At 37.4% G+C, this 14,143-nt stretch overlaps 1 protein-coding gene across 8 annotated transcripts in view; it reads left to right on the top strand.

Annotated features, from left to right (window-relative positions):
* Positions 1-14,143, top strand: part of ST7 (suppression of tumorigenicity 7) — a 319,529-nt gene that overhangs the window by 259,161 nt on the left and 46,225 nt on the right. For all 8 annotated transcript variants that reach the window (XR_005069142.1, XR_005069143.1, XM_037064214.1 and 5 more), the window contains one exon: positions 13,713-13,785. Coding sequence is in view for 6 of the 8 variants with exons in the window: in XM_037064214.1 (XP_036920109.1) it covers positions 13,713-13,785 (73 nt within the window). In the remaining 2 variants the exon portion in view is untranslated. The remainder of the gene's footprint in view (positions 1-13,712; positions 13,786-14,143) is intronic.

Raw genomic sequence — 14,143 nt, 5'->3', positions numbered from 1 at the left:
AAAGATCAGAATGACAAAGAGCTAAATAAGTGTATATATATATGCAAGTGAGGTAGAAACCAGTAAGCAGTTGTTCAGGGATTAAAGTCCAGAGGAAGCAAAAATCTCAGTATTTTAATTGTAAAAGTATTTTTCAAGCAGAATAGTAAAGAAAGAATAAAAGAATAGTGATAAGGAAAGTAAAAGGAAGTACCACATTTGTAGTGTGGGATGGTGACAAAGACATGGTATTGTAAGACCGGTTCTGTCACTAATTAATTAAGTGGCTCTTAAATATATCATTTAGTTTCTCTGGGCCTGTATTTCTTCATCTCACATAAAAGATTTCTTCAACTATTTATTTTTTTAAATTATATTTATTGATCATGCTGTTACAGTTGTCCTGGTTTTTCCCCCTTTGCCAACTTCCACCTAGTACCCCTCACTCCCTTAGGAAATTACCCCCACCATTGTTCATGTCCATGGGTCATGCATGTAAGTTCTTGGGCTATTCCATTTCCTATACTGTACTTTATATCCCCATGGCTATCCTGTGACTACCAATTTGTATTTCTTTTTTTTTAAGATTTTATTTATTTATCTTTAGGGAAGGGAAGGAGAGAAGGAGAGAAATATCAATGTATGGTTGCCTCTCATGCGTCCCCCTGCTGGGAACTGGCCTGCAGCCCAGGCATGTGCCCTGACTCGAACCGCAGTCCTTTGGTTTGCAGGCCCACACTCAATCCACTGAGCTACATCAGCCAGGGTTTTTTATATTTCTTAATCCTCTTACCTCTTCCATTCCTCCACACCCTCTCCCATCTGGGAACCATCAGAATGCTCTCCACATCCACTATTCTGTCTCTGTTCTTCTCATTTGCTTTGTTCTTTAGCTTCAGTTCTTGCTAGATACGTATTTATTGCCACTTTATTGTTCATAGTTTTTATCTTCTTTTTCTTAAATAAGTCCCTGTAACATTTTATATAATAATGGCTTGGTGAGGATGAATTCCTTTAGCTTTACCTTGTCTGGGAAGCACTTTATCTGCCCTTCAATACTAAATGATAGCTTTGCTGGATAAAGTAATCTTGGTTGTAGGTCTTTGCCTTTTATCACTTTGAATAATTCTTATCAGCCCCTTCTTGCCTGCAAAATTTCTTCTGAGAAATCAGCTGACAGTCTTATGGGGACTGCTTTGTAGGTAACTCTCTGCGTTTCTCTTGCTGCTTCTTTCTTGCTGCTTTTCAGATTTTCTCTTTATCTTTAACCTTTGGCATTTAAATTATGATGTGTCTTGGAGTGGGTCTCTTTGCATCTATCTTGTTTGGGACTCTCTGTGCTTCCTAGACTTGCATGTTTGTTTCCTTCACCAAATTATGGAAGTTTTCTTCCATTATTTTTTCAAATAGATTTCCAATTTCTTGCTCTCTCTCTTCTTCTTCCATGAATGTTGGACCTCTTAAGTTGTCCCAGAGGCTGCTTATACTCTCCTCATTTTTTTTAAGATTCTTTTTTCTTCTTGTTGTTCTGATGGATTGTTTTTTGCTTCCTTATGTTCCAAATCATTGATTTCTTGGCTTCATCCACTGTACTGTTGTTTCCCTATAAATTGTTCTTTATTTTATTTAGTGTATCCTTTGTTTCCGACTAGATATTTTTTATGCTGCTGAGGTCCTCACTAAGTTCCTTGAGCATCCTTATAACCAGTGTTTTGAATTCTGCATCTGATAGATTGCTTATCTACATTTTGCTTAGCTCTTCTCCTGAAATTTTTATGTGTTCTTTCATTTGGGCCATGTTTCTTTGTCTCTTCATTTTGGCAGCCTCCTTGTGTTTGTTTTATGTATTAGGTAGAGCTGCTTTGACTCCATGTCTTGGTAGTATGACCTAATGTAGTAGGTATCCTGTAGGATCCAGTGGCACAGCCTCTTCTATCACCCAAGCTGGATACTCGAGATTCAACATTTGTGTGGGCTGTGTACACCCTCCTCTTATAATTGAGCCTTGATTGCTGTTGGCATGTCAGTGGCAGGGATTTACCCAGGCGAGTCAGCTGCAAGACTAGCTGTGACCACTGACCATCCTCCACAGAGGATCAGGGGTAGAGAGGTGGTGCTCTGACATGGTTTGTAGCTGCCCACTGGGTGCACAGGCTTGAGGGTTTCCAGAGTGGTACAAGGCCCAGGGCTACCCTGCCTATGCTATAATGCAATCTGAGGAGGCTGCTAATTGTGCTGGGCTTGGAAATTCCCAGGGAAGTCAAGTTGTGATTCTAGGCCAGCTGCTGCTAGTGCTTGGCCTGGGTCTCACTGAGGCCAGTTATTGCTTGTTTGAGAAGATTTAGGAAGTTGTGGAGCATGAGCCAAGACAAGCCATTCATATGGAAAAGCAACTTGAGTGGGCCAGTAAGTTGGGTGGGATGGCATCTCTGGGGATCTCCAGAATGGGGCTAGGGGAATCTCCAGTGTTAATCAGGTTGATGGCGTCTGCTTGTCAGCTCTGTGGCTCTGTTGGGGGGAGGGTACAGAAAAGGGACAATGGCCTCTGCTCACCTCAATGCCAGACACTTCAATTTTTTCCTGTATGCCACTGGTGCCTTTCAAGCTTCTACCCCAGTGCTGGAGTTCAGAGGGAGTGAGTCTGAGTAGGTGAGTCCATGTGTGGATTCTTTAAGAGGAAAGTGCTTGGAGCTCTAGAAGTTTTTTCCACAGACTCAATCCCCACTGCTTTTTGTAGCCAGAAGTTGTGGTTACTTATCCTCCTGGCACTGGAACCCTGGCGTGGGATGGCCTGGTATGTGCCTGGGACTCCTCACTCCTAAGATATCCCTCCCGAATTTTTATCCACATGGGTGTGAGACCAGCCTGTTCTGCATCTACACCTCTCCTACCAGTCTGTATGGATGTGACTTCCTTAATTCCATAGTTGTCAGACTTCCAGTCAACTTGATTTCTAATGGTTCTGAGTGATGGTTGTTCTATAATTTAGTTGTAATTTTGATGTGGTTGGGTCAGAGCCATGTCTGACTACATTGCTATCTTCACCAGAAGTCCTTGAAAAAGATTTTTGAGGATGACCTTCACAGTTTTGTGCTCTTGTCCAATTCTTTGATCTGTCTTGTCCTAATACTAGTTGGAGAAGAAAGTAATGTGTTATGCAGTAATAAAAACATGCAACTATTTATTCCTATTTTTGATGTCCTCTGAATGTTTTTGATTCTATTTTTAAAGAATTTAAATAAATAAGTCAATTGCAACAAAATTCTAGAAGTGATGATTATGTGGTTTATGAGCACATAGTAAAGAAAGAGGTGAATAAAGACCCAACATGGATTTACAAAGGAAATTTTGCCAAATAAAAACAGATGAGAGAGTGGGTGTGAAAGCATTTGGAGTCTATACAATAGTATTTAAATGTTTTTAATTAATGTCAATAGCCATTTTTCTTCATATTTCTGAATTAGAGGAATGCTTCAGAAGTACAGTTGACCCTGAACAACACAGGTTTGACTTGCACCAGTCCACTTATATGCAGATTTTTTTGTAATAAATATATGCAATTCTTTTCAGTAAGTATGCAGTTGACCCTCCATGTCCCAGGGTTTTGCATCTGTATTTTCAACCAGCCTTGAATCAAAAACGGTTTTTTGATCCCTCAAATGCAGAGAGCTGACTCTACACATTGTTTTATGCCATTTTATGTAAGGGAGTTGGGCAGATTTTCTACAGATTTTGGCATATGCACAGATTCTGGAATCAATCCTCCATGCATACCTAGCAATGACCATTTTTAAGTTTTGAGAGAGTCAAAGGTTACACCAGGATTTTTGACTGCATTGGAGGTCCATGTCCCTAACCTTCCCATTGTTCAAGGGTCAACTGTACTTATATCTTTATTAAATAAAGCATTTGATAGTGTTTTTCATGCTCTCCTTTCAGGTAATGTATGTATGTAGAGCAATGTGGTCATAATACTTGTTATACTATTAATCAATTGTATAATTTAATGGTATAATATAATAAAGAGCTACACATGTATTATTGCAGACCACTGCAAATTTAGGATGATCTCTTGAATGTGATTCCTGAATTTTGGGGGGAGAGTATTGCTATGGTCATTATTTTTTTAAATGAGACCTTGTGGACAACATGGCATGGTTAAAAATCATATATTCTGAATACAACTTATATTTGTGCTAAATATGTAATATTGGTTTATTTTTTAACCATTGTATGCCTCACTTTCCTCATCTCTGAAACAGGGCTAACAGTAAGTCCTATCTCATAGGGTTACTCTGAAGATTGAATACATAATGTGAGCAAGTGATTAACAGCAGTGCTTGGCACTTAATCCCTTGAAAAATGTTAGCAAGAATTTTGGTGAGGATAATGATCATATGAGGAGGAAGGTCATATGCTTTAGAAGCATGTGGAGCAAATCTGTGAATGGTAGCTCAAGTCAGAATGGTACCTGGAATGATACGATTAAGATTTAATGGTATGGACTTCATTTTAAGATTGAAAATTTAATGGAGTCAAATGGGAAATCCTGCTTATAGTTTCCGAAGTTTTCATGGCTTAAGTAAAAGAGAAAAGACATGGATTTGGCTGTAGTCAATTTGAATAGAATATGGGAGGTTTTGTTGACTATACAGTTGTTGGAACAAAGGAGTTCTTTTTGCTCAACTCCAGGAACATCCAAACCAGTATTCAGAGATGTGTGGGGATGTAGTTCCTCAGACTGTACTTTTCACTTGAGCTCTGTGCTGGCTAGGTTTAAGGGATTTAGAGAGTTATGTCCACTTCTAATTCTCATATTTTGAAATCACCCATGGCTCTGTAGCAAAAATAAGTGAGAAGTTCTGAAGAATATGTCATTGAGGAATGAAAAGTATTTATCACAGAAAATTAGGTTTAGAGGAGATGTTTTAACCATCTTAATATTCAAAAGCTTGACTTGAGAAATAACCAGATTCTATTTTGTTATAGAAGGCAAAAGCAGTAAATAATTTTTAGATAAGGATTTGTAACAAGAATAGAGGGGAGCCAGAATGATAAAAGATAAGTAAAATGTTATGGAAGTTAGATTGAAGAGAAGACACCTTCAGTGGCACAGGATTGTAGATTTTTCATATTTTAATTTTTTATTGAGGCACAAGTTATATGTAGTGGCATGTACAAATCTTAAGTGCAGATCTGGATAACTTTTCACTTATGTATACCCCTTTGTGTTGACCACCAAGGATCATAGAACTTTCTGTCATCTCAGAAGTTTACCTCAGACTCCTTTCTGGCCAAAAAACTGCCCTTCCACCCAGAAGTAACCATTTTTCTGGCATCTATCACTGTATGTAACCAGATTAAACATAACATGTACCTTCTGACTCAGCAATTTCATTTCCAGTTACATATCCAAGAAAAATAAGGGGATTTTTTGTTTGTTTGTTTGTTTTTTATTCAAAAAAGCTTATACAAGAATGGTCACAGTAACTTTATTTATAATAGCTTCAAAATGGAAAACAGTCCAAACAGCCACTAGCAAGAGAATAAACATATTGTAGTAAATCCACACAATGAAATACTACTGAGCAATAAACAGAAGTGAAGTGCGGATACATGCTGCAACATGAAAGGAACATCATGCTGAGTTAAAGAATCTGGATGCAAAACAGTATGTGCTCTAAGATTACTATTGTATGAAGTTCAAGATTGTAGATTTTCAAGAGAAACTTTCATGACAATTTGGTTTCCATCCCTAAGACACTTGGAGAATGCTCTTCCCTTTTCAGAAAAGGACCTGTATGAAACACAAGATGGCAAAGAAGTGTAAGGATAATTAAACTAACACCAGTAGTTCAGCTTTGCTTAAGTGAGAAACGTTTATTTAGCATTTCTTGTTTTTGCAGTGAGTAATTGAATTATATGATGCCTCATTCTTTTCTTTTCTCTCCTCCTTGGATTCTAATTATTAAGAGAACTTCCTGGTAATAATGGCAGCTACATGCCTCCTATAAAAGACAGAATGGCACTGCACAGTGTCTCTTCATACAAAATTGAACTTAGAATGATTTTGAGAGTCTTTTCCTCTGAATAAAATTTCTGAACATATTAAAAGTCATATTGGAAAGCACCTGATTTGTTTTTATTTCTTGCTCAAAACTTTTTTGACTTTAAATACTTTTTTTTCAATTACTGATAACATACAATGTTATATTAATTTCAGGTATAAAACTCAGTTATTAGACTTATAACAATAAGTAATCACCTGATAAATCTGTTACCCACCTGACACCACACAGTTATTACAGTAATATTTACTATATTCCCTATGCTATACTTTATATGCCCATGATATTTTGTAACTACCAGTTTGTACTTAGACCTTCACCTTTTTCACCCAACTCCCCTACCCCCCACCCATCTGGAACTGTAAAAATGTTCTCTGTATCTATGAGTCTATTTCTGTTCTGCTAGTTTGTCTATTTTGGTTTTTAGACTCTACATGTAAGTGAAATCATGGCATTTATCTTTCTCTGTCTGCATTATTTCACTCAGCACAGCACCTTCTAGATTCATCCATGTTATTGCAAATGGAAAGCTTTCATTCTTTTTTATGGCTGAGTCACATCCCATTGTATATATGCACCTCTTCTTTATCTACTCACCTATCTATCAACACTTAGGTTGCTTCCATATCTTGGCTAATGAAAATAATGATGCAATGAACATATGACTGACTGCATATATCTTTTTAATTTTGTGTTTGTGTTTGGGTTTTTTTTTTTTCAGATAAATACCCAGAAGTGGAATTGTCAGGTCCTTCTTTGTCTCTTGTTACATAGCCTTTATTCTGAAGTCTTTTTTGTCTGGTATAAGTACTGCTTTCCCAGCTGTTCATTTGTTTGTTTGTTTGTTGCCATATTCATGAAATGTCATTTTTCATTACTTTCAATCTCTGTGTGTCTTTCCATCTGAAGCAAGTCTCTTGCAGACAGTATACATAAGGATCTTATTACTCACTCAGCCTCCATATATCTTTTGATTGGAGCATTTAATCCATTTGCATTTAAAGTAATTGTTGGTAGATATGTACTTACTGACATTTTATGGTTCATGTATTTGATCCTCTGTTCTTCTTAAAAAAGACTTTAACATTTCTTTAATACTGCCCTGATAGTGGTGAATTCCTTTAGCTTTTTCTTGTCCTGGAAACTCTATCTATCCATTGATTCTAATTGATAGCTTTGCTGGGTAGAGAAATCTTGGCTTTAAGTCCTTGCTTTTCATCACTTTGAATATTTCTTGCCAATCCCTTCTGGCCTGCAAAGTTTCTGCTGACAGTCAGTATTATGGGAGCGCCCTTGGAGATAACTAACTGCCTTTGTCTTGCTGGTTTTAAGATTCTCTCTTTGTCTTTAACCTTTGGCATTTTAATTATGATATGCCTTGGTGTGGGCCTCTTTGGGTTTATCTTGTTTGGGACTCTCTGCATTTTCTGGGCTTGTATGTCTATTTCCTTCACCAGATTAGGGAAGTTTTCTGTTATTTTTTAACATAGATTTTGAATTCCTTGATCTTTCTTTTCTCCTTCCGACACAACCATGATGTGAAAGTTGGTATGCTAGAAATTGTCCCAAAGGCTTCTTATGCTTTCTTCTTCTTTTGTCTTTCTTTCTTCTTCTTTTTTTCTTTTTTCTATTGGGTGTTTTTTGCTCTCTTCCAAATGTTGACTTCATCCTCTGCTTCATTTACTCCACAGTCAGTTCTTTGTAATGTATTCTTCACTTCTAAGTGGTTCTTATTTATGTTTTCTGTTTCTTTGTTGCAGTTCTCACTAGGCTTATCTAGTTGTGTTTCCTCACCCAACAATATATTTAATTGACTTGAGTCAGAGAGGGAGAAAGAGAGAGAAAGAGAGAAAAGTACTAATATTAGAAAAATTGATTGGCTGCCTCCCATATGCATCCCAACCAGGGATTGTACCTGCAACCTAGGTATGTGCCCTGACTGGGAATCAATCCTGCAACCTTTTGGTGTATGGGACAATGCTCCAACTGAGCCACCTGGCTGGGGCCTTATAACCAGTGTTTTGAACTCTGCATCTAGTAGATTGCTTGTCCCCATTTTGTGCAGTTCTTTTTCTGGACTTTTGTTCTGTTCTTTTGTTTGGGACACATTTCTTTGGCTTCTCATTTTGACAGCCTCTCTGTATGTGTTTCGATGTATTAGGGAGCTGCTAGTCTCCCAGACTTGGTAGAGTGGCCTGATGTAATAGGTGTCCTATATGATCCAGCAGCACAGCCTCCCTGATCCCCTGAGCTGGGCACTCCAGGTGTGCCCCCGATGTGGGCTGTGTATACTCTCCTGTGGTAGTTGAGCCTTGATTATTGTTGGTACCTCAACTGGAGGCATTTACTCCCAGGGCAATCAGCTGTAAAAACTGGCTTTGATCACTGTACAGCATCAGCTGTGTAGCGGCTCACTCTATATAGCAGTACTTATTTCAGTGGGGCTCTAGTACCTGCTGAGTCTACCCCTTGAATGTATCCATTGTGGAGGAGACGGTTGGGTGGTGTTTTGACATGGTCTGAAGCTGCCACTGTCTCTGGGGCCTTCTGGCAGGTGCAGGCTAAGGTCAGACACCACTGGCTCCCTGTCTGGGGCCACCAGCATAAGCTGCAAAGCAATCTGCAGATGGCTGCTAGTTGTGCTGGGCATGGAGGTGCCCAGGAGAAGGCAAGCTGCAAACCAAGGTTGGCTGCTGGGCCTGGGGTCAGTTAGGAAGAGGTATGGTACACTCCTAGGCCAGATGCTACTTGTTTGAGAGATGTTAGGAAAGTCTGAAGCATCAGCCAAAAGAGGGGCCGGTTATATGGAAAAGCCACTGGAAACAGTTTGATGGGCCTGCAAGTTGGGTCAGTTGGGGCAGGGTCTCAGGGAATCTCCAGGGCATAGATGGAGACTTGGATATGTCACTAGCTTGCAGGCTCTGTGAGCGGCAGGCCCAGAAAAGGAAAAATGGTCTCTGCCATCACTTCTATCTGGAGGAAAGCTGCCCCTACAGCTCTCACCTCGATGCCAGCCCACCTGGTGTCTTTCAAGCCACTGACTGTCCCTCTGCTGGAGCTCAGAGCAAGTGAGTTTGAATAAGTCTGTCCACAGGCTGTTAAAGAGGAACTGCCAAAAGCCCTCTGTCTCAGTCCCAATCTCTGCTGGTTTTCACAGCCAGAAGTTATGAGGACTTCTCTTCCTGGCACTGGAACCCTGGGCTGGGGGACCTGGTGTGGGTCTGGGACCCCTCACTCCTCCTCTGAAATACCTTCTCTGCATCTGAAATACTTCCGCTGATTTTTATCTGATGCATGTAGGTGTCCCAGGGCCAGCCTGTTCTGCATCTCTGCCCCTCCAATCAGTCTCCTTATAGCTGCTTCTTTATATTCTTAGTTGTAGGACTTCTGTTCAGCGAGATTTAAGGTGGTTCGTGTTGTTCTGTAGCTTAGTTGTGATTTCGATGTGGGTGTGGGAGGATTCAAGTACATGTACCTATGCTGCTCTCCTGACCACAGTCCCCTCAAAATTTTGATTCTATCATTTCCGTCACTACTGTTGGCCTTAGGTAGTTAGGTAGTTTCATCACTACTGTTGGTCCCACCTCTATTACTCTGATCATTTTATATATTTCCCTAGTGGTAATAGCATAAAATCATAGTCGGCAAGCAAAACTATACAGATAGGCAACAGATTAGTGGTCACCAGGGGACAGAAGTGGATGGGGAGGGTACAAATAAAGCTGTAGCATGAGAGACTTTCTTTGCAACAGTTGTGTACTTTAATGATGGTGATGGTTACATGAATGTAGCCATAGGATAAAATAAAATAGAACTCTATCCTCACATAACACACCAATGCATGTAAAACTGGAACCAGGTCTGTGATTAACTTGAATACTGATCAGTGTTAATTTCTTGATTTTTGATATTGTACTGCAGTTCTGTCAGATGTCACCGTTAAAGGAAGCTGAAGGAAGCTTTCATAGAACTCTGTATCATTTTCACAGCTTGTTGTGAGCCTGGAGCTATTTTAAAATGATAAATTTCAAAATTATAATAGGTGACAGTAAACAAGTCTTAGCCTACGGTTTTTAAAAAAATCAAGAGGAGTGCTAATGAGGCAAGCACCCATAATAATTAGCTTTGCCCTAAAGGTAGTGTAAATGTTTTTTTCTTAAAAGTAAGCCTAAACATGCAGTCCCTGCCTCTGATTTAGATGTTAGACAGTTAATACATGAAAATATATATTTTCAAAGATTTTATTTATTTTTAAAGAAAGTGAGAGAAACATTGTTGTGTGGTTGCCTCTTGTACACCCACAACTATGGCCTGTCGTGACTGGGAATCAAAGCGATGATCCTTTGGTTTGCAAGCCAGCATTCAATCTGCTGAACTACACAAGCCAGATGCAAATATATTTGCAAATATAGATGCAAATATATTTAATGAGTACACACTACAAAAGGAATATACTAACTTTAACAACGGTATGTAAGTGCACCCCATAGCTCTATAGGCTAACAGCTCTTTCTGTTAGTTGTACCTTTGTCTGTCTATGCTATCAGTGCCTGGCTCCACCAGATATTTGCCCAAGGACATGCTTCAGATAATTTATACAACTGAATTCTTCCATTTATCGTCATTGTTATTTTTTTTTCATTTACTCCATGTACATCACAGGAAGCTCTGGAAGTACAGATAAACAGTAGAGAAACATTGCCTATAATCCACGACCCGGAAATAAACATTATTGATATTTGGTATATATAATTGCAGTCTTTTTATCCCTGTGCATATAAATGCTTTTTAAAAATACATGATCATAATGTTTGTATACTTGTTTTACTTATTAATGTGTCCACAAAACTGTAACATTTCCCTGGTCATTAAAATGCTTTTTAACTACATGATTTAATGACTACATACAACTGTACGCTCTGGACGTAAGACACCTTCACCAATGTCCTATAATTGGACATTTAGGCTATCCAGTTTTCTACCGTTAGAAACATCCCTAAAGCTAAAACTTCATGCATGGTTATGATTATATCCCTTAAGACAAAGTCTCAGAAGTGGAATTGCTAGTAAGCAAAATGTTAAAGCTTTGATTTATAGTGCCAAAAAGATGCATCATTTTAAAAATGTATGTAAACAAAAATCTTATTTCAACAACAAGATGCTTTACCTGAAGGGAAATTTAGAATCAGTTTCTTTTGCCTAATAATGCATCCCTTCTTAGAAACAAATTGCCATTACCAAGTACACATATTGCTTTGACAGAATTAAAAGAAAAATGTTGAAAGTACAGTTGACCCTTGAACAACATAAGTTTGAACTGAGCTAGTCCACTTATATGCAGATTTTTTCAATACAAACATATAGTACTAAAATGTATTTTCTCTTTTTTATGATTTTCTAATAGTAGTTTCTTTTCTCTAGCTTACTTTATTATAAGAATATAGTATATAATATAAATAACATACAAAATATGTTAATCAACTTTTTATTAATAAGGCTTTTGGTCAAAAGTAGGCTGTTAAAAAGTTATGTGTGGATTTTTGACTTGCGTTAGGGGTGGCACCCCAAACCCCATATTGTTCAAGCAGCAACATAAACAAGTTATGTAAGAATTGTAGCTATTGTTTATTTTTGTTAAATAGTGAGAGCAAAATAATATGCTGGAGTAAAAAGATAGCAAATAAAATGAACATACTTCTACTGTGGCTTGGGGTATTTACATTTCCCTTTTTCCCCATTTGATATTGATTAAAATATATTTTTGTTATTTTTTAAGCATAATGACTATATACATATATGCCACTTTTATGTACAAAGAGTTAAAATATTTTTTCATGAGAAAATGTCCTATATAATCATAATGTTGCAGACTTCTGTTGTCTGTTTCCAGTTGTGAATGGGTGTGAGGGGGTCTGGTTCTGGATCAAAGATCACCTTTGATTAGGCATCTCTAGTGTTCTGCTGGAACACCTCAGTCATATCTTTTTCTGCATTTCTAACTGGTTGAATGTGTCCCTTTGCTTGATCTTTCTTACTGAGAAGCTAAATCCTTAATAGGTTTTCTTTAGTTTATCAAGTGAGGCTCCATCTTGTGCTGCGATCTTCAAATAGTTATGACCATTGTTTTCAGCCTTAACATCTTCTTAGGATGTTTCATTGGTCTTCACTTCATAGAAAAGTGTACTGGGTTGACACAGAAGGAACACAGATCATACCAGGAAGGGTGGAAATAAGACTTGGATAATTTTTTTTTAAAAAAAAGGTCTGAACTTTTAAGTAAGTAGAATGTGCATTATGTGCAGCTTTTAAAAATTATCTTTCAATAACAGTCCATGAGTGGACCATAGCAAATAACATTTGATTTCTGGATTGATATCCCACACTGGGAAGTGGTTAAATATTTAGATATTGGAAAAGTAACAAGAGAAGTCTGAGAGTGTCTGACATTTTTATTTCTTCTTAGTTTGAATATAGTATCTGAGATCTGGGTTACAAAGACCTCTTTCCCTTTCTATTCTATGTTGATATTTTCTATGATTATCTGTATTTTGTCACTGTCATTGAAATTTCCCTCAAAGAGAAATTCCTTATGCTGGAATTGATGGTAAATATTTTCTGTTGGAGGAGGGATTTTTTTTATGAAATTATTTTCTTCTGCATCTGTCTTTTGGCTAGTTGTGGGACTTTCCTTCCCATTCCTACTGTAATATAATTCTGAGTTGAAAACAGCTCTGGGAAGAAACTGATGAGACATTACAGGTGGTAGAGTTCCTCTAACTCAGAGAGAATTTTGCGATACTGGAAATAGCATATTCTTACATGGTCTGAATTAGGAAGGTATTCCATGCCGTAGCATAAACTAGGTTGAGTATTAAAGAACTAACTATTTTAATGAAAAATTGTAATTTAAAAACAAATTTTCCTCAAAGGATTGCTCTCTTTGAATTTATCTCGGTTGTACCCTGTACTCTTACTGCGCTATAAACTCATTATCTGAACTTGTTACCCACTCCTACCTCTTCATCTGAGATTTTCCACACCAACTGAGAGGAAGTCGAATGAACAAAAATTATATAGTTTTTAAAAACAATTTCATATATATCCTTATAAATATATATAAAGATTTATCAATTAGATAATATATGTTATCATTTTAACAAAAAACTGAATATGAACTCTTTGAAATTTCATTGAAAAGAAATCTGGCTTAACCTGTGGTGTTTTGTTTGTTTTGTTTTTTAATCCAGGTAATATTTTTTCTTCACATTAAATATTTCATATGCCTGTTGAGAAATTTTTATAGGTCACAAAGAGGTCCTATTTGCCTTTCATGATATCAAGGGTATTCATATAACATTTAAATTGATATACTTATAGCTGTTTTCTGCTTAAATAAACTGAACATATAAAAATACACAATTTGAAATAGATGATTTCTCTAGTCAGTCTGGTGGATTTTAAACATTAATTATTTACAAAAATGTAAATCACCCTTAGTTGCAAATACCACCCTGATATATAAGGGACAGCTGTGTACTATGTGCATTAAAACATTCTTAATTAATGCTTTGTTAGACTTACATGACTTAGATTACAGGTGTATTAAAAATCAATGCCCCTTGTTTCTGCAAACTTACAACAGTTCCTTTCTTTTTTCCTTAACAGATATAAGCTTACCAAAGTCGGCAACAATATGCTACACAGCTGCCTTGCTAAAAGCAAGAGCTGTCTCTGACAAGTAAGTGAATAGGTACTAAATGCCTGACCTGACGTAAGAAGATGTGTTGCTCCTGAGAGTTTCTCTGAAAGTTTCTCTTAGTCTGTGAGACCACTGCTTATGAGCATGCATTTTCCAAAATCTGCTGATCTTTTCTTTCACTACTAGAAGGAGGGAATTGTAGGGGTGTTTGTAGGGGTGTTTGAGTCCCTAAAGAGGGATTTATATGAAATTCCATGCCTCTGAGGTGAATTTTTTTTTGTCAGATAATAGATACTAAAAGACCTGCTTGGAACTTACACAAAATGCCTTTCTTTTATTCATTAAAATTTTTTTTTGCATATTCCTCTTCTTTCAGCAGTAGAAGGCTGGGTAGTAA

Source organism: Sturnira hondurensis, unplaced genomic scaffold (assembly GCF_014824575.4).
Source record: "Sturnira hondurensis isolate 20B ecotype Veracruz unplaced genomic scaffold, ASM1482457v3 Scaffold0014953, whole genome shotgun sequence".
Classification (NCBI taxonomy): Eukaryota; Metazoa; Chordata; class Mammalia; order Chiroptera; family Phyllostomidae; genus Sturnira; species Sturnira hondurensis.
The sequence above is the reverse complement of the archived record's forward strand: the minus strand, read 5'-3'. Positions and strand labels throughout refer to the sequence as shown.